At 33.5% G+C, this 25,074-nt stretch overlaps 1 protein-coding gene across 1 annotated transcript in view; it reads left to right on the plus strand.

Annotated features, from left to right (window-relative positions):
• Positions 1-10,504, plus strand: part of LOC108679704 (opioid-binding protein/cell adhesion molecule homolog) — a 35,861-nt gene extending 25,357 nt beyond the window's left edge. The window contains exons 8-11 of the mRNA XM_047881810.1: positions 344-493; positions 7,370-7,507; positions 8,986-9,069; positions 10,332-10,504. Coding sequence (XP_047737766.1) covers positions 344-493; positions 7,370-7,507; positions 8,986-9,069; positions 10,332-10,504 — 545 coding nt within the window. The remainder of the gene's footprint in view (positions 1-343; positions 494-7,369; positions 7,508-8,985; positions 9,070-10,331) is intronic.
• The last annotated feature ends 14,570 nt before the right edge of the window (positions 10,505-25,074 follow it).

Consider the following 25,074-nt stretch of genomic DNA (forward strand, 5'->3'; position numbering starts at 1 on the left):
AATTGATTAGTCTCGTTATGTCTCGTTAAAATGGCTGTAAATTCCGGGAAATTTTAAGGTACCTATTTTAACCGGGACGTCTCGTCTCGTCTCGGTATCGTCCCGGAATTCCAACGGAAGGCTGAAAATTGTCCCGGTTTTTATTGCGAACGTGGACAGAGCCTGTTGTCTCGTCTCGTCTCGTCTCGGATTAAAAAAAATACCAAACGCAGGAGTCTAATATTTACCTCTCACATGATCTTGATTTTGTTTTTAAATTTCCAAATGAATTAATAATTTTTTCCAATGTGGAAAATAAAAAAAATATGTTTTTATTAGAACAATTTTTTCTCACTACACCCAGACGACCACTACGAGAGCATCCTGATCGAGAGCTCGTACAAGATCTACATGAAGCTGCGCATCCACCGCATACGAGACGGGGACTTCGGCAACTACTCCTGCATAGCCAAGAACTCCCTGGGCCAGACAGACGGGTCCATCAGAGTGTACAGTGAGTAGTTCTAGAACTCCCTGGGCCAGACAGACGGGTCCATCAGAGTGTACAGTGAGTAGTTCTAGAACTTGCTCGGCCAAACCGAGTTCTTACAAGAGATTAAGTAAGATTATTAGTATACACTGAATTTTTACAAGTAATTAAGCAATATTATTATATGCATCGAGTTTTTATGAGAGATTAAGTAATATTATTATATACACCGAGTTTTTCTACCATAAACATTTAGTAAATCCGATATCAATTGCAAAAATGGATGAAAAATATGATGAAATTAGGGTGTAAATTAAAGGAGCTGCCTTGAAATCTCCCTTAATTAAATGTGATTTCGTCTCACTATGTATATTAATATTTTCAATTCGATTATGTATATATAAATAACAGATAAAAAATTAAAAAATAGAAGTGTTAATATCTTCAAAATTCGATAATACTCATTGTAACTTTCTGAATGGTACTAATTGCATCACATATCATTTAGGATATCTCGGTATATTACTGCCTAGGTTAACTGTGGACCCAAAAAGTCTACGGAATTTGCTTTCAATATTTCAGTACCTCATGACAGGGAAACACGGAGTCACATACACATGTATTGCAAGTCTCATTACGAAATTTTTATATATCTTTCGATAAGGTATTGATAAAGCCATACAAACACCCGTATAAGAAAGACTGGGTAATGAGAAGAGAATGTAATTGCGAGAACGAAAGTAAGAATGCGGTTGTAGTGCATCTATGGCAAAACTGTTATGAAACAGAGCAAGGAAATGTGAAGCAGAGCGAGGAAATGTGAGGTAATACTTGTCAGTGTGAGGCAGTGTGAGGTAGTACTGGTTAGTGTGAGGCAGTGTAAGGTAGTGCTGGTCAGTGTGAGGCAGTGTGAGGTAGTGCTGGTCAGTGTGAGGCAGTGTTAGACAGAGTACTAGTACAAGACGTTTTGAGTTAGTGTGAGACTCTGTGTAAGTCAGTGTAAGAGAGTGTGAGTCGGTGTACAGTCTTGTGAGGCATCGTGAGGCAGTTTATGAGGCGGTGGGCGGCAGCAGTGCAGTTGTCGCCAGGATTCCATCGCTGTGATGGGCCCCGAGGGACGCCAGGAGGCCTCCACGAGGCCAACTTAAATTGGCAGCTGCGAGGCACATGATAATGTGGCGCTGACCAGCCTAGGCCTATTTCACGCTGGACAGCCTAGGCCTATTGCCCACAGCTGCCTTTCGTCAATTTTCATTTAACCCGCTTTTATCCCATTGCGAGGGCTGCATTAACCCTCTTTCAACCTATTAACCTAAGATGCCGTCATATAGCTGCCTACTTCAAAATTTACAGATAATAATATGCGTTTAAAAATTACTTTTTAAAGACAGCACTTCTAAAGAATTCAGCGTCTGCGATGTTACATATTTAGAATGAATTTCTAATTTTATTATCAAATATTAAAAAATGTAATTTTTAAATTTTATTTTTACAATTAAAAAAATTAAAAATTTCAAAATTATTCATTCTGTCAATTGAATCATGCATTGTCGCCAACTTTATGCAGGTGTGCAAAATTTTAGACAGGTACGTAGTAGTGTGTTAAATAGCGATTATAAGATTTGTAGCAGATAGACAATAAGAAATGAAGTTAAAGAGAAGTGTTGTAAAAAGTACAAATAAAAATTGTAAATTGTAAAAAATTTCAATTTACTGAAAAAAAATTAGAAATTTAAGTAACAAATATATATTATGCGTTTATATGCAAAATTGCATATTTGGTCTATTCGTTCTGCATTTGTGATTGACGTAAAAGTACAGCGGCAGTGGGAGGTGTCTTTTACATAGTGGTTTATAAATACATGTATATATTTTTTCATAGCTACATCCAGGACATTATTATTTAAATACACGAATAAATGACAAATCTTCCGTTTATAAACGACTAATGCCGTTTTTCCACGCATTTAATTTGATTAACGTAAAATAAAATTAAAAAAAACGGTTAAATAAATTCTCAGTCACTGTAACGGCGTTCAGTTTTCCTGACAAGATGTTTTGAGTCTTGTTTTAAAATTTATCCGGAAAATTTATTGAACATCATATTTATCATAAATTTGTAATTTTTTTCATGAAATTCACAAATTGTTAATTTTTTAAAGTCAATAAATATTATCAATGTAAAATTTAACATAAGTCGCTTCCGATTCACAAAAGTTGATATTTCATGCGTACAAATCACTGGCTTCTTCTCCAAAATTTCACAGCTTTTGGACGAAGAAAGTTTCAGATTTGATAAAAAAAACTCTAAAAGTTTTTCTCACTGGAACTGTGCTGCAGAGTTGAGATAACCTAACAAAAAAATTTGCTAATCCGGTCCGAAGTTTGGGGATTTAGGACTGCGCTCAAGAAATCCTTTACTGTTTTAGTAAGTTTATAGTTTCAAGAAATCATTTATTGTTTTGTTATTTTTTCGGCTTCATCGTTTTTAATCAAGCATTTTGTTCAAGTGACTCGATTTGTGTGCTGACAATGCAAATTTGAATTTTATCAGCTGCCTTCCGTTAAAGAAAGAGCCAATTTTTCTAGCTTGCTTTAAAATATTTTTATTAATAACTATGAATCGCGATTGAAAATGCGTGAATTTCAATTAAATTAGTAAGGAATTTTTCTTTATTTACAAAATTTGAAAACATCCGTTGTTTTTTGTTGCGTATGAAATGTGCGGATAGAAGGAAACGACACATGCACCAACAATGCAAATAAGTGAAGAATTGATAATTTTAAAATTTGCTATCATATATAATGATTGAAATTAGTCTTCTTGAAAAACTATTGAAGTGAATTTCCAAAACAGTAGAGCATTAATACAAGAGAACAGATATACATGCTGGTAGTGAACATTTTTATCCAGACATGTTTAAGAATTCAGAATAATATTTTTTATTCAGCAGCCATCGGAGATCAGTGGTAAGCCACCCGTTATCCATCGATAATTTGTAGTGTATTTCTGTTGACTGCGTTAACATGAACTAAGAAATTTTAAAATCCTTTATTCAAATAGCGATGCCTTTCCCGCCCATCTGGCAAAAATCCGCATCATTTCTACATGCAGAAAGTGTGTCAACATGTGTATAACATTATCCATTCATTTTTCTGGGTGTATGTTGGAAGCCTGAGACGCAGAGAACGGCCGCCAAAAACCGGCCCATAATTTACAATAGGGGTGGTGCGGTCTTTATTCATGTATTCATTGACCGTAAGGCCGACGTTGCACGGTGCACGTAAGTTGTCTCGTACATAATATTGTCGAACGATGACCATAAATTGGCGTGCTGCTGCTAGCCTGGGGACGAGCGAGGCTGTATGCTCTGATATGAACAGGAACTGCTGCCCTGATGCTAGGATAACAGGAGTTGTTGTCCTGTTATCCTAACATCTTCTTCTCTCAAGGTAGGATAACAGGAGTTGTTGTCCTGCTATCCTAACATCCTTTTCTCTGATTGTAGGATAACAGGAGTTGTTGTCCTGTTATCCTAACATATTCTTCTCTAATATTAGGATAACAGGAGTTGTTGTTCTGTTATACTAACATCCTCTTCTCTGATTGTAGGATGACAGGAGTTGTTGTCCTGCTATCCTAACATCTTCTTCTCTGATTGTGGGATAACAGGTGTTGTTGTCTCGGTGGTAGGATAACAGAAGCTGTTGCCGTGATGGAGAGATGACAAGAGTTGTTGTCTTAATGCTTGGATAACAGAAGCTGTTGTTTTGATGACAAGATAATGATAGGATAATGATGAGGTTCTTTTAACATATAAATTGTTATTATTTGAGTATGATAAATCATCGTTATAATCAATGGAGAGTTCACCGTTTAGTGTTAAACCATTATTCACCTTCTGTTTTAACTATAAAAACGGTAAAGCTTTTTCAGTCGAGACAGCAACATTTTGAATGATAATTTCAGAATGATACTAGATACTTAAATTTTCTTCAAATTTTAATAACTAAACATCTACCTCCATAAATTGGCTTGTTCCTAATTATGAATGAAAGACTGACGTGTTTTCTGGGAAACTTACTTGGAAATAAGACAAAGTGAATCTCGATCTGAAATTTACATTTCCACGCCGGGTTAAATGAGCGTCCTACAAAAATGGTCTGCTGAATGGACGCAAAGAGCAATTTAATGAGGAATCTCATTAGGCCAATCTGATCTTGAAGTTTTTATCGAGGTAGAGAGTTGGAACTAAAAAAATCTCATGGCACGAGAAGGGAAAATAACCTGGAAACAAAAGCGCTATCAGTTGCCAAGTGTCGTAATGGTTTAGGCGCTGTAGGGGAGAGGCGAATGAACGGGAGGAATTGTTGCGGGGAAAAAGAGGGGAAGAGAGAGGAAAGAGAGTAAAAGGAGAGTAGGAATTAGGAGTTTGAAAAATATACGTAATTGTGACAAAGTGTTCTGGCTGGAAGGCTAGAATTCCAAGGGCCACTTAATAATAGCCAGGCAGAAACAAATTTAATTAATTTAAATCTCCATTTAAATCTTCCTTATTTCAGGTTTGTTAAACTGCGGGACTGAAAACGCCGCAAATAAATAGAAACAAAAATAAAAGTGTTTCAATTAATCAAGGATTCAGGTTGACTACAATTAAATCATAATGTTGCCAGATGTATCAAAATAAGTCGCTTATGACTGCAGGTTATTGAACTTACGTGAATGGCAGCCCTAGTCTGAATTGTAAATTTAAGGTGGAATTTGGTCGCTTTACACTAGCCCTGAGAGATAAACAAATTACGTTACACTTGTGATAAATATACATACATAGCATGACTCACTAAGATACAATATCAACGGAAGAGATAAGATTCACAACTCACAATAAATAGACAAAACATTTATAACACTTATGCTAAGCGGACTATGGAGTAGCGCAGCTGTAGCGATGCTCCCAGCACAAGTTATCAACACAGTGTGCAGGCGGGGCGGCCGTGAATTTGGATACTGTGATGTCCGCGCTATTAACGTACGAATACAAAATTACACGTAATGCGCGTACTGGACGTGACACAAAGTGTTGCAAAAAATCATCAAGGAGAGAAATATACGTGTTTGTATACAGGGAATAGAGCGCTACTTCATTATTTAGATGAAAACCATCTAGCGCATAAGCCAAGTCCTGGCCGTGCGTAAGAAATTTTGTCCAGTACAAAACACTGCACTCAGTGCACCAGAAACACTCTATTGAGGATTATGATCACTTCATTGTTATCTATTGTATGTGATCCACTCAACTTACATCCCCAAGTGCATGAAGCCCACTTAACTTACATCACCAAGTGTATGAAGCCCACTCAACTTACATCCCCAAGTGTATGAAGCCCACTCAACTTACATCCCCAAGTGTATGAAGCCCACTCAACTAACATCCCGAAGTATATAACCCCACTCTATCCCGCCCACTCCACGAGCTTGATCAAACGGCCCTCTCAAAGGCCTCTCTTGAGTTTTATCGTAAGTTTGACGGTTAAAAAACCCGCGTTATTTAAATCAGTCTCCCCGGCGCATCATTGATGATCTCGAGAACGGTTTTATGCAACACAATTACATGCACAAGCGGCAAACACAGCAACAGCAAGCGGGTGTGGTGTGGTGTGGTGATGTGTTGTGATGTGGTGTGGTGACGTTTTGTGATGTGGTGTGGTGATGTGTTGTGATGTGGTGTGGTGATGTGTTGTGATGTGGTGATGTGTTGTGGTGTGGTGTGGTGTGGTGATGTGATGTGTCGTGGTGATGTGTTATGATGTTATGTGGTGATGTGTTCTGGTGTGGTGATGTGTTGTGGTGTGGTGATGTGTTGTGGTGTGGTGATGTGTTGTGGTGTGGTGATGTGTTGTGGTGTGGTGTGGTGATGTGTTGTGGTGTGGTGATGTGTTGTGGTGTGGTGATGTGTTGTGGTGTGGTGAGGTGATGTGTAATGCTATGGTATTGTATAATCATTTAAGTGGTCATAAGAACATACTAATTGATAAGTTAATAAAATTGTCGTTGTGAGATTATCACTAAGTTATTGCGGTGAATATTATGCAGTTAATTTCAACGAAGTTGGCACAACGATTTATTCATCTGATGATGATACTAGATTGTATAGATGATGAAAAAAAGTTAATTGTGAAGTAATGAAACTGCATTAAACGTAAAATGGAATTTCTTCAGCATATATTTATTATAAAATGAATATGTTACTGGACTCTAATACTGATGAAACTGCCATTGGGAGACAGTGCTTCTAATTTTAATTTCAAAATAAATAATTGCATTAGTGTTTTGAATTCGGCGATTAAAGTTCCACAAAATTTTATTTTCTAATACTTCTAATTCAACGAAGAAATTTAAACGATCTTTGTAAATGTTGATATATTCCGCACTAAAAAGTTTTAAATGATGTTATTATTACCGAGGGGTTGGCCCTGATTCCGTTTTCTGATAAGCAGAACCAAATTTTAAGGTTATTTACTTTAAATTTGAATTTAATCTACGATAGATGTTTCAGAATATTTTGAATTTGTTTAGTGGAATTTACTTATGCTTAAGCATGTGTTATAACCGAAATGTTTGAAAAAATCCCATACAGAGGAAAAGATGAAAAAGCTATCGTTTAATTCGTGAGAAATCCAAAGATAATTCGAATTAATAAAGTAGTTATGGAGAATCTACATCACGTATAGATTGTTTTGATCTCTAAATAACATGTTTTTATCGTCTAAATCTGTTTTTATCCTATAAAAGGTATCATTATTAATTATATTACTGAAATATTTATAGTATTTTATTCTCTTAATGATAAAAAGTTCTCATTATTAATCATTATGAAATAATTCTGTACCTGCTTGCAGAGATCGAGCCGCCGGCCACGGAGCCGACGTACAGCCTGACAGGCCTGGACGTGCACTACCCTGGCTACGGTGATGACCTGGGGCCGGAGTATGGCGTCGTGGAGACACATACTACAGCCCCTAACTTCATTAATAGAGGTGAACTTTGTTATCAATCAACAATTGTTATCTATTTGTGGTACTATAAAGATATATTTAAGATAAAGATGTTATAAAGATTTGAAGAAATAAAGTTAATAGAAACATTGTAACAAGTGGAGCCTCGTACTACTTCTCCTAACTTCCTCAATAGAGGTGAACTTCTACTGCTATCTGTTGTTTTTATTATATAGATATATATAAGATGAAGATGTTATGATTAACGTTAATAGAAACATTGTAACTAATGAACCCACACATCACGGCCCACAACTTCCTCAATAGAGGTGAGCTTCTATTGTTATCTAGTGTTCTTATTATGTAGATATAGATATGTTTAAGATAAAGATGTTATGAATATTAAAGCTAATAGAAATATTGTAACTACTGGAGCCTCAAACTTCCTCCCCGAAATTCCTCAATAGAGGTGAACTTCTATTGTTAGCTGTTGCTTTTATTATAAAGATATTTTTAAGATAAAGATGTTATAAAGATTTCAAGAATTAAAGTTAATGGAAACATTGAAACTATTTAACCCACACAGCACAGCGCACAACTTTCATGCTAGAGGTGAACTTCAATTGTTATCTATCGTTTTCATTATGATGATGAAGATATATTTAAGATGAAGATGTTATGAAAATTCATGAATTAAATTATTAAAAATATTGTACCTACAGAACCCACACAAACTTCCTTAATAGAGGTGACTTATTTTAACTTGATTAGAAGGTAATGAATTCGATGGAAATATTAAACATTTGTAAAACATTGCTAGCGCCTCACACAGCGGCCCTCGACATCCCTAATATAGGGTATATTTATTTATTATGTATTGTTTATAACATAATTATTTAAGTAAAGATAAAAATTTAAGCTTTAAGTTAAACGAAATATTGTGACTTTTGAACCCCGCCCAAAGGACTTAGATATTTATTAATTTCCTTTCTAAATGTGTCATTTATTGATTCTATTCATTGAAAATGTTGTTAAATTATTTGAATGGAAATCAGGCATGAAAAATAGCGCGAATAATGTTAGTATGACTGGCTCATCACCCACGCAATGTTCATAATTCACTTTATAGAGATGACATCTAATCATTTGAATAATTGTTGTTATGCATTAAAATTATTTAAATAAAGCAATGAATTAAACGTGAAAAGGACTTGAAATATTTTAAGTTTGTGGAAAGCATTAAATTTTGTGGGAATAGAGACCAACCGCTGCGCGTGACATTAAGATAAGATAAATAACATCTTCAACAGAACAAATGTTTATGCAATTGACAGTCAGCTTTAGCGAGCAAACAGACGCTCATTGATCATTGTTTTGGCGAATAATGATGGCGAGAAAAAAAAATAAATTTTGAAACTCATTTGGAAATAGGTTAAAAAGAGATATTAAATATTAGTAACCTTTTTTTCATTCTAACAAGCAAGAAAATGTAGAATTAAAGTCTGACCTCTTTTTGTCAGAGCGGCAGCACAGCGGCAAGTACGAGAGTTCAGGAGTGAACGACATCACCGGCACCAACCGACACTCCAAGCAGCAACCTCGAGGTCAGCGCTCAGTCGAAATTTATTACTTGTACTGTTTATTTTTTAATTTACACTTTTTGTTTCTTAATTTATACTTATTGTTTCTTTCATATTTCCCATATTTGCAGCAGCTTTAACGCTCACAAATCATTTTTTAGCGCATTTTATCATTTATGGATAACATGCACTATTGTGCTCGTCATGTCCGTCTGTCTGTCTGTCTGTCTGTCCGTCTGTCTGTCCGTGACTTCACGTTTTCGTCGACGAGAAAATGCGCTCTCTGTCACTCACTGCAGTGAGTACTGAGTTATATTTTTTAATTTATACTTATTTTTACATTCGTATTTCCCACATATGCAGGAGCTTTTACAATTACAAATCATTTTTTAATTTATACTTATTGTTTTATCCGTATTTCCAACATTTGCTGCAGCTTTTACACTCACAAATCATTTTTTAATTTATATTTATTGTTTCATTCGTATTTCCCACATTTGCAGCAGATTTTACTCTAATAAATTATTTTTTAAATTTATACTTATTGTTTCATTCGTATATGCCTTATTTGCAGCAGCATTTATTCTCACAAATCATTCTTCCATTGTAACTTGCTTTTCTACTTGTTATTATAATGAAAATTCAGTGCATGATATTCATTAACGTTTGTTAATAACACAAATTCATTATTTTAAAAATTCAAACATTGTATTATTTGCTGCTATATTACAGTTCGTTGCGTTAAGAGTTGGTTAGCTGTAATTTGAATTATATTCAGACTTCCTTTTATATCGAACAGAAAGTTATCAACGTTAAAATAATTTAATAACTTAAACTCCCACGACGTCTTCAGAACGAAATTAAATCGTATATTTGCCCCTAAAAATCATAAATACAATATTTTTATAAAAAATCATTAATATCCTATTAATGTAACTCAAATGCATGAATAGCAAGTTGACCACAAATTTGATACCAAAGAGGAAAAAATATAACTCAGTACTCGCTGCAGTGAGTGACAGAGAGCACATTTTCTCGTCCGTCCGTGAAGTTACGGACGGACGGACAGACAGACAGACAGACAGACGGACGGACGGACGGACGGACATGACGAGCACATTTTTTTCATAAATGAGAAAATGCGCTGGACAGACAGACAGACGGACGGACGGACATGACGAGCAAATTTTTTTTATAAATGAGAAAATGCGCTAAAAACAGAACTGAACCTTTTACATTATGACAATGTCTCAGTAAATAATGTTTTGTGGTAATTTCCTCCCCAGACCCCAAAGGCCACTACCACCGTAGGCCCTCGGACTTCATGTTCCCTCTGCCCGGCGGGTCCGGAGCCCGAGCCTGCGGTCCCGCTGTGCTGATGTTGTGGGCCAGCGTCTCTGTGGTCGCGGGACACGCGCTTAGAACGCGCGTTCATATCCAACTAAGGCGTTATAATTAATTTTATTTTATTTAATGACGATTATGTAGCGCTTAGTGTTCATGATAGGCGTTCTAATTAATTTTATTTAATTTTATTTAATGACGATTATGCAGCGCTTAGTCATGATAGGCGTTCTAATTAATTTTATTTACTTAAATTCAATTTAATGACGACTATGTAGCGCTTAGTGCTGATAATAAACGTTTTAATTGAACGTCTTAGTGAAGTTTAGTGTAACGCACGTTCATCTCCAGCTAAGGCGTTGAAATTAATGTTATTTGATTTAATTCAATTTAATGACGATTATGTAGCGCTTAGTGTTCATGATAGGCGTTTTAATTGAACGTCTTAGTGAAGTTTAGTGTTCATGAAAGGCTTAACGTTTGATATTATTTGAGAAAAATACTTTGAATTTTAAAGGCTCACAGGTCTTGGTAAGCAAATGAATGTTTTTTTATCCAGAAGAAAAATTCAAACGTCGAAGAAAGTGGAAAGAACGCACTGCTGAGGCAAAAAAAATGTGTTTTTAGTGAGCGGAATAAAGTAGTTCTTTGAAAATGTGTTTTTAGTGAGCGATTTAGTGAGTATTATGGTACGGGTACATATTTTTTGACTCACAGCATGTGTCCATTGTTGCTTTTGCTTCCAATTGATGTTAATTTCTATGTGTAAACTAATCTTGAGTCCATGGAGTTTGATTGACGAATGTAATAGATATGAAAGAATTGAATAGGTTATTATAGGCATAGACTGGTGTTTAAAATACCTCTGAAAAATAGCGCACGCTTCTTAAATGGTCATAGGAATAATGCGTGCTAAATATGAACTATTTCTGTATTGGAACAATTAAAAAAATTATCTGTAAAATGATTCATATGAGCATATAAAATCTTTAACCGACTTCAGGCGTGTTCATAAACAGCCATTCATGCTGATAATTATAAATGTAAAAAACTTATTCCATCACGCCAAATCACATAAAAGTATTGCAATCATATCATACTGTTTTAGTCATTAGATGATTTGTGAATATGTGATAGCTAACACGAATAAGTTTATCAAATTAAAAGATTTCCAATGAAGTGTTGAGAAATGGGGAATAGGAGATTATCTTTAGCTTGAAATACAAAAGTGTTCATTAATTGATATATCTGACATTCAAAAAACTGAAAAAGCCTCCAGAGTAACAGAAACCGTAAACTTTAGTTTGATTTAGGAAGATCTTTCGTCTATCAAGTGTAATATTCAGTATTTGTTAACTATTCAGTCCTGGAAATTTACATCGAAAAAATTGATAACGACTGTATAGAAATTTTTGACACTTTTGAAACTAAAAAAGCGACATTTGCTGCATTAAAAGCAACGTACAATTCATCATCAATACTTTTAAACAACGGAACAAAATTCCTCGTGTGAGGAACCTCCTCAGTAATAACTTGGCGCGCTGTACATCAAGTAATTAAGTAATAACTTGGCGTGCTGTACATCAAGTAATTAAGTAATAACTTGGCACGCTGTACATCAAGTAATAAAGTAATAACTTGGCGCGCTGGACATCAAGTAATTAAGTAATAACTTGGCGCGCTGTACATAACGCTGTACATCAAGTAATTAAGTAATAACTTGGCACGCTGTACATCAAGTAACTAAGTAATAACTTGGTGCGCTGTACATAATAATTGTGCAGAAAAAGTTGTATTCGTGCATTTCACATATTCAATCAGTAATTTACATTATCTCAGAAAGAAATACGAAAGTATACTACATTCGGAGGAAATGAATGCATGTTAATGTAGGAAAAACCAAAACATTTTCAGCAGTGACTGAATGTTTTGGTAATAGCTATGTTAAATATAAGGACTACCTACTAATGATCATTTTACACTAAAGAAATAGGTTATTCTTTTTAACTGGTTTAAACTCTCAAGTGAATTAAATGAATTTCTTAACATATATAAAAGGATGATAGAATTATATGAATTCTGTCATGCTATTCTCATTGAATAGTTTAACCAATTAATTTATCCCTACATGAATGTAAATATTCTAAGCATCATGTATACAAAGCATGTGTCATGTTCGCATTAAACATGTAGTGCATACACATCAAAATAATGTGCAAGAGTAATGACATTCTCGTGAATGGTCAGCGTGTTTTGGAGCTTCAATGTGTTCTAGAATACTTTATGATCACACTGTAACTATTGTAAAATATTTACTTAGATTTTAATCTACTGTAGAATATTTTCTTTTAAACTCATTATTCTAACAAATATCGACTATCAATTTTCTTTTCCATCAAAAGATTTCAAAATTCAAAAATTAGATTTAAAAAAAAAATTTGAATTCAAAATTCAAAATTAAAAAAATTAAGGTCAATTTTGAAGTTTTCAGCAAATTTTTTCACTCAGGTGTGTAAATAACGGCTACCAGAAGATGATTTTTGAAGTATTTTGTATACACATTCGACTGATTTGCTTCAGTATTTAAAGCAAATGGTTGATACATTTGAGAGATTTAAATTTGAGATTGATTATCCATTACGGCTCGCATATTTACATCAGTTAATATACGTATATTAGCATTTACATCAGTTAAAAAGTTTGAGAACTCAAATAACAGACTGCTATTAAGTATTAAAATATTCAACTGTAAATAGAAACATGCGTTTAATAATTTATTACTCAAAGATCGTGATTAGAAATGCTGATAATCTAAATCTCACAAAACATAACATAATCCATTACAAAACACTACATATCCGTTACAAAACATTACATAAGAAATCTCGAAACTTCAACAAAAATTGCATGCAATCATAAATACTTTAACACTATACAAAAAAGTTCTTCCATTCGCAAATACTATAGTCCCCTACACAAATGTATAGCAATAATACATATATGCTAACCTTCTGAAATATATAATCATAAATATTTAAGCAAATTTAAAAAACTCCATGCAATAGTAAATATTTGGTTAGCTATTGAAAAAATCGTATTCCATGTCGAAAGTTTAATTTAAATATTTTCATAAATGAAAAAGTTTTAATTCTCATTAAGAAATACTTTTCGTCAAAATTGCAAGAAATTACTATTAATTAATTTTTAAATTTAGCCATATTTTCCAGCCATCCATTAGTCCACCGCAACCCAAAAGTTATCATCGTCGAAATTATTGAGCATGTATTAGAAATTATTATATTTTCTATATTATAGACATAATATTTTCTATTGCATGCTATTAATGTTGGGCTTTTTTCGACAAACATGTAAGCCCATTAATTAACTCTAACTGAAGAATATTAAAAATAATTATCTATCATTGTTGGCTAATCACGATTATTCAAAATAATTTGAAGCCGTGTAAAGCATTAAAAATATTTGAAAACGATTATCAAATAATAACCACTGATTTTATAGAGCATCACGTCACAACAACAACAACTTCTATCCAAAAATAATAATAATTAAGCTATTAATTAATAACATTAACACATGAACACTCAGTCCATTGAAACAATAACTATTAAAACCCATTATCAGTTAAAATCTCTCTGTGAAAACCACAGTCGTCGAGTGTAACTTGGTAATAACGTAGCTGTAACTCTTGTAACGTATGTGTATCTATTTAATATACATAATACATATGTATGTGTGTTTTAGCCTTTCATATAAGCAGCGGTGCGCAGGAATCTTGCATATGTGTGTGTGTCCTGTGTACTTTACTATTGTGCATGAAATTACGTGCATTTTGTGCACTCTAATGTTATGCATTGAATTGCATACGTCTTGTGTTTATGTGTGGTGAATTTCGGTATTAAATGAATTTTTCTCATCAATTGTAAAGTTTGCATAATTTTAGGCACGTATTTATTTCGGTGGCAAAAAAATGAATTTTGAAGTTTTCCATTGATTAAATTTTCAAAAATGTCTGACGAATTCAAAATTTATTGCAGATACAAGTAATTCATTTTGCTACATAAATTTATGAAAAATTATTTGGAACCTATAAGTGTAACCACCTATAGTATACAAAAAATATAACTCGGCACCCACTGCAGTGAGTGACAGAGAGCGCATTTTCTCGTCGACGAAAAAATGAAGTCACGGACGGACAGACAGACAGACAGACGGACAGACGGACAGACGGACATGGCGAGCACAATAGCGCCTTTTTTACATAAATGAGAAAATGCGCTAAAAATAATGTTGAAGTCAAAAAGCAGTAATGAATAGAGTCTCGGCTCACAAGGCCGAACTTCACAATAAGTTTGAGTGAACTCAAAGCCAGGATTGGCTGGACGAGGCTCAAGTCATGTTTGACAACCTCTTAACAATCCTGCAGCTTTCTATTGCCTTTAGAAAATACACTGAAAAAGTGACTTAAGGTTACAAATTAATCTAACCTGAACAAGGCTTTCCAACTGTAGGAACTTTTTGGGTGCTTTGTAATGCAATAGAAAATTGTTATGTTCCTTGTTTGAAGAAATTTCGGGTCCGACTGTGAACTGTAGGCGAAGTTTTTATGTGGGTTTTTGGTTCTCTGTGATGATTTCTTCGCTGATTTAACAGTTTCTAAGATGACTGGATGAGAAAAAATTCCTCCGTTTCCTCGTATAGTTTGAAAAATTTTGTTCATATATGAACATGAGAAGGTAAAATTAAAGGCTATTGTAGGCAATGAATGACCGGCCACTTGCAGGGTTTAATCGGCCTATAAAGATCTGCTGATCAATAAAATCATTAAAATGTAAGATATTAGGTGAAAAATACGAGAAAACGTTACATTGTTTCTCCTAACTTCCTGTTTTTCACATTTATCTAAGCTTTTGTAAAATACAAATCGGGTAGAAATTTTGAATAGTAATTCAGAATAACCATATTAATAATCATTGTTGCAAGCTAGCATTTTTGTGTCAATGATTTGAGTATTTACAATGATTTATGACGTTATTGTTTTGATTTCCATCTTTCAACCGGTATTTTGTTTCTGATTTTATCGTAATCATTTGTTTGTTTATCATCATACTGCGGGCCTGCAGATTCTGAGAAAGATGAGTATTCCTATTTATTGAATATTAGTTCAAAATTCTACCAATTTTTACCTAACTTTATTTCCAACTTAGGGAATAAATTCAATAAATAAATATAAATTCGATTTCACTGCCTATTTTTAGGGCAGTGGAACTATAGAACGCTTCCAAAATTAACATCTTGTGTCTTCAGCTAAATCTAAAAAATATTACTCGATCTCACAGTTTTTTACTTGTAAAAGAAAGTATACATATAAATTTTGATTGATTCTTAGGTTTTAAAACATTTTCTGTAATCTGTAATCAATGAAGAGAAATTAAGTAATAAATAATTTGAATCAATGTGTATTGAACATATCGCTGACGATGATTATAGTAGTAGACTGTAATCAACAGTTTCTAGGAAATAGTGAAAAGCCCCATAAGGGTTCTTGATTTAGATATGAAGCTGTAAATTCAATGCTTTCCATGATACCACGTGATAAATTTGAAAATTTTAATGTCAAATTTGCATTTTTTCGACATTATATGTTGAAATTAACATCTCATGCTCTAATTTGGAAAAAATCTCGTTTTTTTCAAGCAATTGACTGCCATCTATATTCGATTACTTATTCAATCGTCAAACGTGCTTATTAATGTGCATATTATATTTTTATTCATTTATGTTTTATATTATTACTATATTTATATTATTGTTTATGCGTGTGTGTTTATTCAGAGTAAAATATTTATAACGATTGAAATGATTGAGCGTCTCTTGCAGTATCATTTTCGTGATGATAAGAGCGATGTTATCAAGATTTTGTATTATTTTAAATTTAACATTTAATCCAAATTTAATAATTGTCAATTATAAATCTGCATGAAGCGCCACAGTTATTGTTGCTATCAAGTCGATTACAGATAACTTATGTATTGAAATATTCACTTGCAACTCCAATTAGTATAACCAACATTTTTAACTAAATAAACTTATTTATTTTGATCAACATCAATTAACATCCGTGTTATATAATGAAATTTCTTCGGTAATGGGTAAGTGCAGGCCATGAAAAATTCGTTTATGTTCACAAATTATTGAATACCACATAATATTTGTTATAAAAAATTATGAATTTGCTTTGCAAATGATCACTAGCTATTTAACAATGATCAATGTACATACATATATATCATTACTTGTTCCCTTGTTATTGTTGTCCAATGATATTCCCCTAACTATGATGTTAGAAAGTAAGCATTGTAATTTACTATATAATTGTATAGACGATACGAGTACATATGTAACATAATTTTAATGCTGATTCTTTTATATTTTCACCGATTTAAATAGCAGATTAGAAAGAAATAGAAGAAAATATGAGTGTCAACAGCAGTGCTAAAAATTAACGTCAAATTAATAAATTTTAAACCTTGAATGATTTATTCTTAGGACCTCCTTGGATTTTGCAATAATAACATTTTTAATATTAATTTTATTACGTTAGGTTAAATTTAATATTTTCATTACTGCATTTACTTTCCGGTAAGGCTTAAGGATCGCTTGTAGAATATACTATCAATATAACTTATAACTTATATGTATTGTATTATAGGTAGAATATATTGGCTGATGTAACTCTAAGTGTGATAGGAAGATATACAATTCCTGTGTGCCATTAAATGTGTGTGACGTCCCGCCTGAATAAACGTGAAAAATCAATACATCGGCTGTGTTATTTACGCACTTTAAGTCACAACGAACGTTTCTGACGTAATGGCGTAATTGCTGAACCAGTTATTCGCATGATGATCTATTTTCTCATATTCTGCTTATATTCTGACTTATATTCTGACTTATATATATACTGGCTTTTTACTCTACTAATATTCTGACTTATATATTCTGGCTTCTTATTCCACTGATATTCTGACTTATATATACAGGCTTCTTATTCTACTTATATTCTGACTTATATATTCTGGCTTCTTATTCTACTAATATTCTGGCTTATATATTCTGGCTTCTTATTCTAATAATATTCTGGCTTAGATATTCTGGCTTTTTATTCTACTTTTATTCTGACTTATATGTTCTGGCTTCTAATTCCACTTTTATTCTGACTTATATATTCTGGCTTCTTATTCTACTAATATTCTGACTTATATATTCTGGCTTTTTATTCTTCTGATATTCTGACTTATATATACAGGCTTCTCATTCTGATATTTTGGCTATTACTGCAGATTTTGTTCGGTATAGTGTACCTTCCTATAAGTTATCTGTAGACCTTTGTTGAGTTTTTTCTTGATTTCAGCAGAAAATTTCCCCATGCGAAAAAAATTCCAGCTCGTGTGACCTTTTTGGCGGGAAAAACACGGAGAGAAAGTTGCAAATTTATTTTACCTCAATGTTTATCAGATAATCAATCGTAAATCTAAATCAATCAATCAGAAATAATCATGAATCTCAAAATTAACTGAATTTCACAAAAAAATATGAAATATGATTAAGTTGTGAAGTTTCCATCTAGCTTAAACTATTTGTTTTTGAGAACCTGACTAGTTTCAACTTTTCATTAGTATTTATCTCATTAGTTTCAACTCTCTATTATAGATTATTTATTAGCTCAAACTTTTTATAAGTGATTATCTCATTAGTTCTAGCTCCTAATTATATCAATAATTCGTTTCACAACCAGCACAATATCATGCAACTGAGTCGTCTTGCTTTATTCCATTAATTAAATTAATTATATTAATTAATTATTCATATTTTTATTCGTCTTCTTTATTGAAATAAATTACGTCCATATATTACCTGAGTTATGGAATTGATTACTGGCAAATTGTAACTCGAAATTAACTAATTTTATAAACTTTAATTGAATATTTTGGTTACCAACAATATTATTCTTCCTGAAGAACACTTTTTTAAGTATAAAAGTCAAATCTACATTCGTAAAAAAAAAACAGAAATTTAAGTTCCTAACCAGTTTATTGGACGAAACTGACGGTAAATAATTTTAGAACAATTAACAGATTATAACCTGAAAATGATTTATTCTGCTTCCGTTTGGAACCTGACCAAAATGAATAACATATTAAAATAAAATTATAAACCGCTTAATTTTACAATATTGCATTCTATATGAATAAATTTTGTCTGATACCAAGTATATGACAGTTCTAAATTTTTGAAAAGATTTGTTTTGTTCATTTTTGAATTTTGGAAAGACAGGAGTCATGGGGGGAGTGGGGATTAAGTGCACCTGAGAGCAGCTGTAGTGCACCTGAGAGCAGCTGCAATTCACCTGAGAGCAGCACAAAATACCTATCAATGTCCGACGTACATATTTAACTAATACTTTCTTACAGATGTCTAAAATATATTTATTCACTCAAATAAGTTAACATATTACAACCAAATCCGGTTTTGCTGTCATATTATCTTCATATTCACTAATTTGAAGTTCAATCGAATTAATGTTTTTATATCGTCTAGTCTAGTTTTCAGCTGCATCCTGTTCTTAAACAGAGTGAATTTGATGTTGTTGATGGTATATTGGCCTTTAATTAATAAAATAATATCATTGCATACATTTGTATTACATGTGTAGGACGAGTATATTAGAATTTTTTAATGCGCCTTGACGTATGAAGAATCTAGAGTTGACGCCCGAATCTAGAGTTTGGAAATGTTGTGTGGTCACTGAGATTTGAAAAGGACAAAAATTTAATAGAGAATGTTCAAAGACGTGCAACACGGATAATTCCAGGCTTGGAGGGCAAGTCCTATGAAGAAAGATTAAAGATTATGAAGCTTCCAAGCCTCAGTTATCGACGTCTGCGTGGGGACCTCATTGAAGTATACAAGTATACTCATGGTCTATACAAGGTCCCTGAAGGGTTACTAGAATTTGAAACAAGAACCAACACCAGGGGCCACGGCTATAAACTAAAAAACCTGCGCTGCAACTTCTCCACGCGACAAAATTTCTTCCCGCTTCGAATCACCGACATGCCGAACAGCCTCCCCGATGGCATCGTTGGAGCTCCAAGTATGAACGCGTTCATGAACAGACTAGATAAAGCTATGGAAAAATATATGTTCAGATAAAGCTATGGAAAAATATATGTTCAGATTTGAAATGCCTAGCTCCTTATCGAACCCGGTGGAAGTCTAGTAGCTACTGTAAACTATCGTCAGTCATGAAAAGATCCGGTCAAATGACACGATTTTGGATCTTCTGTTAACAAGGCACGAAAAGTTAGAATCGGCGACAGGCCACATCAGGCCTACACTGCAGCGCCGACATCACCATGTTATGTTATTAATAACGATCCGCATAGAGACGTTTAAATGAGTTCATCATAAGAAAAGTTTTCTACAAAGAAAACGGAGGCTAGGTAGAGAATATGTATTTTCATGCTAGACTATTTTCTTCACTGGATGTCATCTTGCTAGTCGTATTAGAGAACTTGCAATTGAGATGGGGGGGGGGGGAGATACAAAAAAACAGATTTTTGTGTTCAATATATTATGTCGAATTAATATGCGCCAAAATTTACACGATCTAAAAATCAAATATAACTAAATTTCCTCTACGTGATAACCTATGGGGTAAGAGCTAGTCATTACCCACGCAGTGAAATAACAGGATTATAAATGAAAGAGACTAGAACTGAGATTTTAATGCAGTGAAAAAACTGAAAATGAAAAACAAGGTGGGCTTTGGATATGTATATCAAGCTATGGAAAAATAGTGTAAATAATAATAATACCCTTGGCAACGTGCGTATCTGTTGAAGAGTAAATCTAATAAATGATCGTCGTTGATGATTAAAGAAACAATAATACAATATAACATTGATTATTCAAATAGAAAAAATGAACCTATTAGAGCTGTAACTAACCTTCAGCGGGGAACAGCCGAACGATAATGATCAACGAGGAAATTGTGTGCACAACGTTAACTTCCTAACGGTGTTACCAAGGTAAAGGGAAGTTCTAATTTATTACAAAATAAAAGTCGCAAAAAGTCGCAAACACTACAAACCCAGTTTCGATAGCAGGATCTTCAAATAAATCGATGATAAAATTCATCAAAATGGAAAAATTTTAGGGTCTGTTAGATAATTTGGATTTATTTGAAAAATTTCCGCGAAAAAATTCCAACAACAATGATTATTAATACGGGATGAAAACAATTAAAGTCAGATGAATCCTGATTGATTACGAACCGCCTAGTATTGAGATGCTTTTATTTATCCATAAGGAAATAACGGGATACAATAGATAAGGTAGAATATGTGAATACTACTGAAAGATTTCAGACACTACCATAAAAAATACATCAGGTAAATTACATCAGGTAACATTGCTCATAACAACTTATGATAATTAATGAAGCTTACTTGTTAAGTGTGAATCTTAGTATGAATATTAAATTTTACTTATTCATCGAGGGCAATGAAAATATTTTAAATGGAATTCTAAACGATAGTTTGAGAAAATTACTGCAACTATTTAAATTAACCATCCTATGAAAAATTAAGAATCCGCATGATATATTGCCGAGCTAAATTATTTTTTATTTTTACTTTTCTGTAGGAAGAAATAATGTACATGATTTTCAAGCCGGCGTACGGCAACAATAATTTTCTAATAACATCGATTATCTTAGCTGTGATTTTTAACTATCGCAAGAGCGACAGTAAAAATTATTAATAATATTAATAATAATTATTAATAATAATTATTAATTATTATCATTATTAATTATTATTATTAGCGACAGTAATTATTATTAGCAGTGATTCTCATTAAAATTCTAAGTCGACTGGAGAGGAAACTTCTGTATAGGGTAACATGGGGCAGCGAGCCCACTGCGGGTCATGGGCCCATATAGCGGGTTTCTCGCTAAGTATGGCAGATATTGGTCCGTGTTCTCTACCGCCGGTCGACAGTTTCACTGGGATGAAGTGTACGGATTTACGTTTTGCTAAGTGCTTGCGTTATTAAGTTATTTGTGAATAACTGTTTTAGCCAAGATAAAAATTTTTTTGCTGCTAAATAAAATTGTTTTTTATTACTGTAGATGAAGCTTTTGAAATTACTGTGAATTATATTTTGGAAGTAATATTTATAGGGATAATTTTGAGATCAAGTTTAGACTATTAGCTTTTAAAAAGATAGTAAACATGCTTGAGTAAGATAGTAAACATGCTTGAGTAAGATAGTATACATGCTTGAGTAAGATAGTAAACATGCTTGAGTAAGATAGTTCATCGCTAATTTATTAGCATGAAATTTTCAACATCAGAGTGCAGAATTATGACGTTTAATCTTAGCCTTATATTTAAAGTTGAATAAAATAATAAACTGCATTTCAACATCACATTAAATTGGTTGAAAAAAATCCCAAATATATGTATCACACCTTTTCTACGCCGTTTCAACAGAGTTAAAATACTAAACTAACCTATTTTTAACCTAGCGCAATTGTTGCAACGCTTTCTTAGCTCTAGTTCAACACCGTTCAATTACTACTATTACAGTTTTCAACGTGAAATGAATGCAAAAACGCAGTTTCAACACCGTTTCAAATACTAAATTTCACAATTTTAACCATGAAATTGGTATAATATTCCGTTTCAGCACCGTTCCAACACATTCTCGGTTTCAGCCAAGCAGTTTCGCAACGCTATCCTAACGCTGTTTAAATATCGTTTCAATACCAATTATCACAGTTTTTAAAGATTCAATTGTTTCAACGCTATCACAACGCCGTTTCAAAACGGTTAAAAAACTAACTAACACAGTTTTTACCTATTCAATTATTGCAACACTGTTTTACTATCGTTTCAACACGAATTATACCGGTTTTAACCGCGTAATTGCTGCGTTAACGCCGTTTCAACAGCGTTCCAACACTAATTATCCCGGTTTTAACCTTGCAATTGTTGCAATGACGCCGTTTCAACAGCGTTTCAACAGGGTTTCAACAGCGTTTCAACAGGGTTTCAACAGCATTTCAACAGCGTTTCAACAGCCTTTCAACAGCGTTTCAACAGCGTTTCAACAGCGTTTCAACAGAGTTTCAACAGCGTTTCAACAGCGTTTCAACAGCGTTTCAACAGCTTTTCAACAACTTTCCAACAGCGTTTCAACAGCATTTCAACAGCGTTTCAACTCTCAGTAGTCGCGTTGACAGAAGAAGGCTCGCGCCGTCTTGCAGTCGACGTTCGAGAGGCCGGGACCTGCGCGGCCAAACTCGTACGTGAAGCAGGGCTGGCTGAGGGCGGCGAGCGTCGACTGGTAGGGCAGGATGGTGCCTGGGGGGTTAGGGCTGATTAATGGTGAGATTAAGGCTGATTGACGCTGATTAAGTATTAGGGATGATTAAGGGATTAAGGCTGATTAAGGGATTAAGGCTGATTAAGGCTGATTAAGGCTGATTACGGCTGATTAAGGATTAAGGCTGATTAAGGCTGATTAAGGATTAAGGCTGATTAAGGATTAAGGCTGATCAAGAGATTAAGGCTGATTAAGGATTAAGGCTGATTAGGGATTAAGGCTGATTAAAGCTGATTAAGGATTAAGGCTGATTAGGGATTAAGGCTGATTAAGGCTGATTAAGGATTAAGGCTGATTAAGGCTGATTAAGGCTGATTAAGGATTAAGGCTGATTAAGGATTAAGGCTGATCAAGGGATTAAGGCTGACTAAGGATTAAGGCTGATTAAGGGTGGGATTAAGGATGATTAAGGCTGATTAAGGCTGATTAAGGCTGATTAAGGATTAGGTCTGCTCTAGGGATTAAGGCTGATTAAGGCTGATTGAGGCTGATTAAGGATTAAGGCTGATTAAGGATTAAGGCTGATTAAGGCTGATTAAGGATTAAGGCTGATTAAGGATTAAGGCTGATCAAGAGATTAAGGCTGATTAAGGATTAAGGCTGATTAGGGATTAAGGCTGATTAAAGCTGATTAAGGATTAAGGCTGATTAGGGATTAAGGCTGATTAAGGCTGATTAAGGATTAAGGCTGATTAAGGCTGATTAAGGCTGATTAAGGATTAAGGCTGATTAAGGATTAAGGCTGATCAAGGGATTAAGGCTGACTAAGGATTAAGGCTGATTAAGGGTGGGATTAAGGATGATTAAGGCTGATTAAGGCTGATTAAGGCTGATTAAGGATTAGGTCTGCTCTAGGGATTAAGGCTGATTAAGGCTGATTGAGGCTGATTAAGGATTAAGGCTGATTAAGGATTAAGGCTGATTAAGGCTGATTAAGGATTAAGGCTGATTAAGGGTGGGATTAAGGCTGAATAAGGATTAAGGCTGATTAAGACTGGTGATTAAGGCTGGGGGGAGTTGGGTGGTTATGAGGGGACTGTGGGGACTGGTGCTGTTCTATGAGAATCAAACATAAGATGAAGAAAATCTACATATTTTAATCAAAACAAAAAATTAATATTGTGTAATAATATTTCATTAAAATTAAATTTTTTATACAATTCCCGTAATCTGGAGAAATTGAAATATTGCAGTTATTTTCTTCGAAAAAAATGTTACTAGTGATACAGTTAGTTGAGTCAGTCCGTAGAGATGAAATACAAATTAAAAAACTATTCATACTTGCAAGTAAACGAATTTTTAACTAAATATTTAAATAATTATTAATTTATTAACCGTTATTGAAGGTCCACACTGGCCCCGTCGTGGACCCGAGCGCCACCAAACTGCCCACGAGCGCTGAGTACAGACCCACGTAGCCAGTAGACATTCCTGCCGTACGAATAACATTAGGAACTGTAAATATTAATGCTGACACACCTGTCGTACGAATAACATTATGAGCAGCACCTGCCGTACGAATAACATTATGAACTGTACATATAAATGCTGACAGACCTGTCGTACGAATAACATTATGAACAGCGCATATAAATGTTGTCAACCTGCCGTAAGAATAACATGCATTACAACCTATGTAAGCGACATGCGAATTATTTAATAACCTAAATATATACAATTTACTTTTATTATCAGGACAATTGTTTATATATTTAGGTTATTTTATTGAATTCGCGATATGTTAAATATGTTAAATAACATCCAACGACACATGTCAATATGGATAAAGATGGAAAACGCATGAGTGTAAACATTGCGTATAATTGGTGAAATCGAAGTAATGCCAGGTAGAAAACCACATAAATGTAATAATACGAAATAATAGGTAAAATTAAAATTCTCTTGTAAATTACCGAGAGACTAAAAATGGCTTCATCTTCAGAAAATCACAGAACTATCTTTCAGAAATGACTATTCTTGAAATTTTAATTTCAAATTTAATTTTTATTTTAAATAAATTTTAATTTTAATTAAATTTTAATTTTATTTAAATTTTAATTTTAAATAAATTTTAATCTAAATTAAATTTTAATTTTAATTAATTACACTTTTTAATTTTAATTACTCATGAAAATTTCTTTTCTGAATATCAATTAAACAATCGTACTACACTAGGTCGATTGTACAAGTAACTCTTGCTCACGTACTTTA

This window comes from Hyalella azteca, unplaced genomic scaffold (assembly GCF_000764305.2).
Source record: "Hyalella azteca isolate HAZT.00-mixed unplaced genomic scaffold, Hazt_2.0.2 contig8863, whole genome shotgun sequence".
NCBI classification, from domain to species: Eukaryota; Metazoa; Arthropoda; class Malacostraca; order Amphipoda; family Hyalellidae; genus Hyalella; species Hyalella azteca.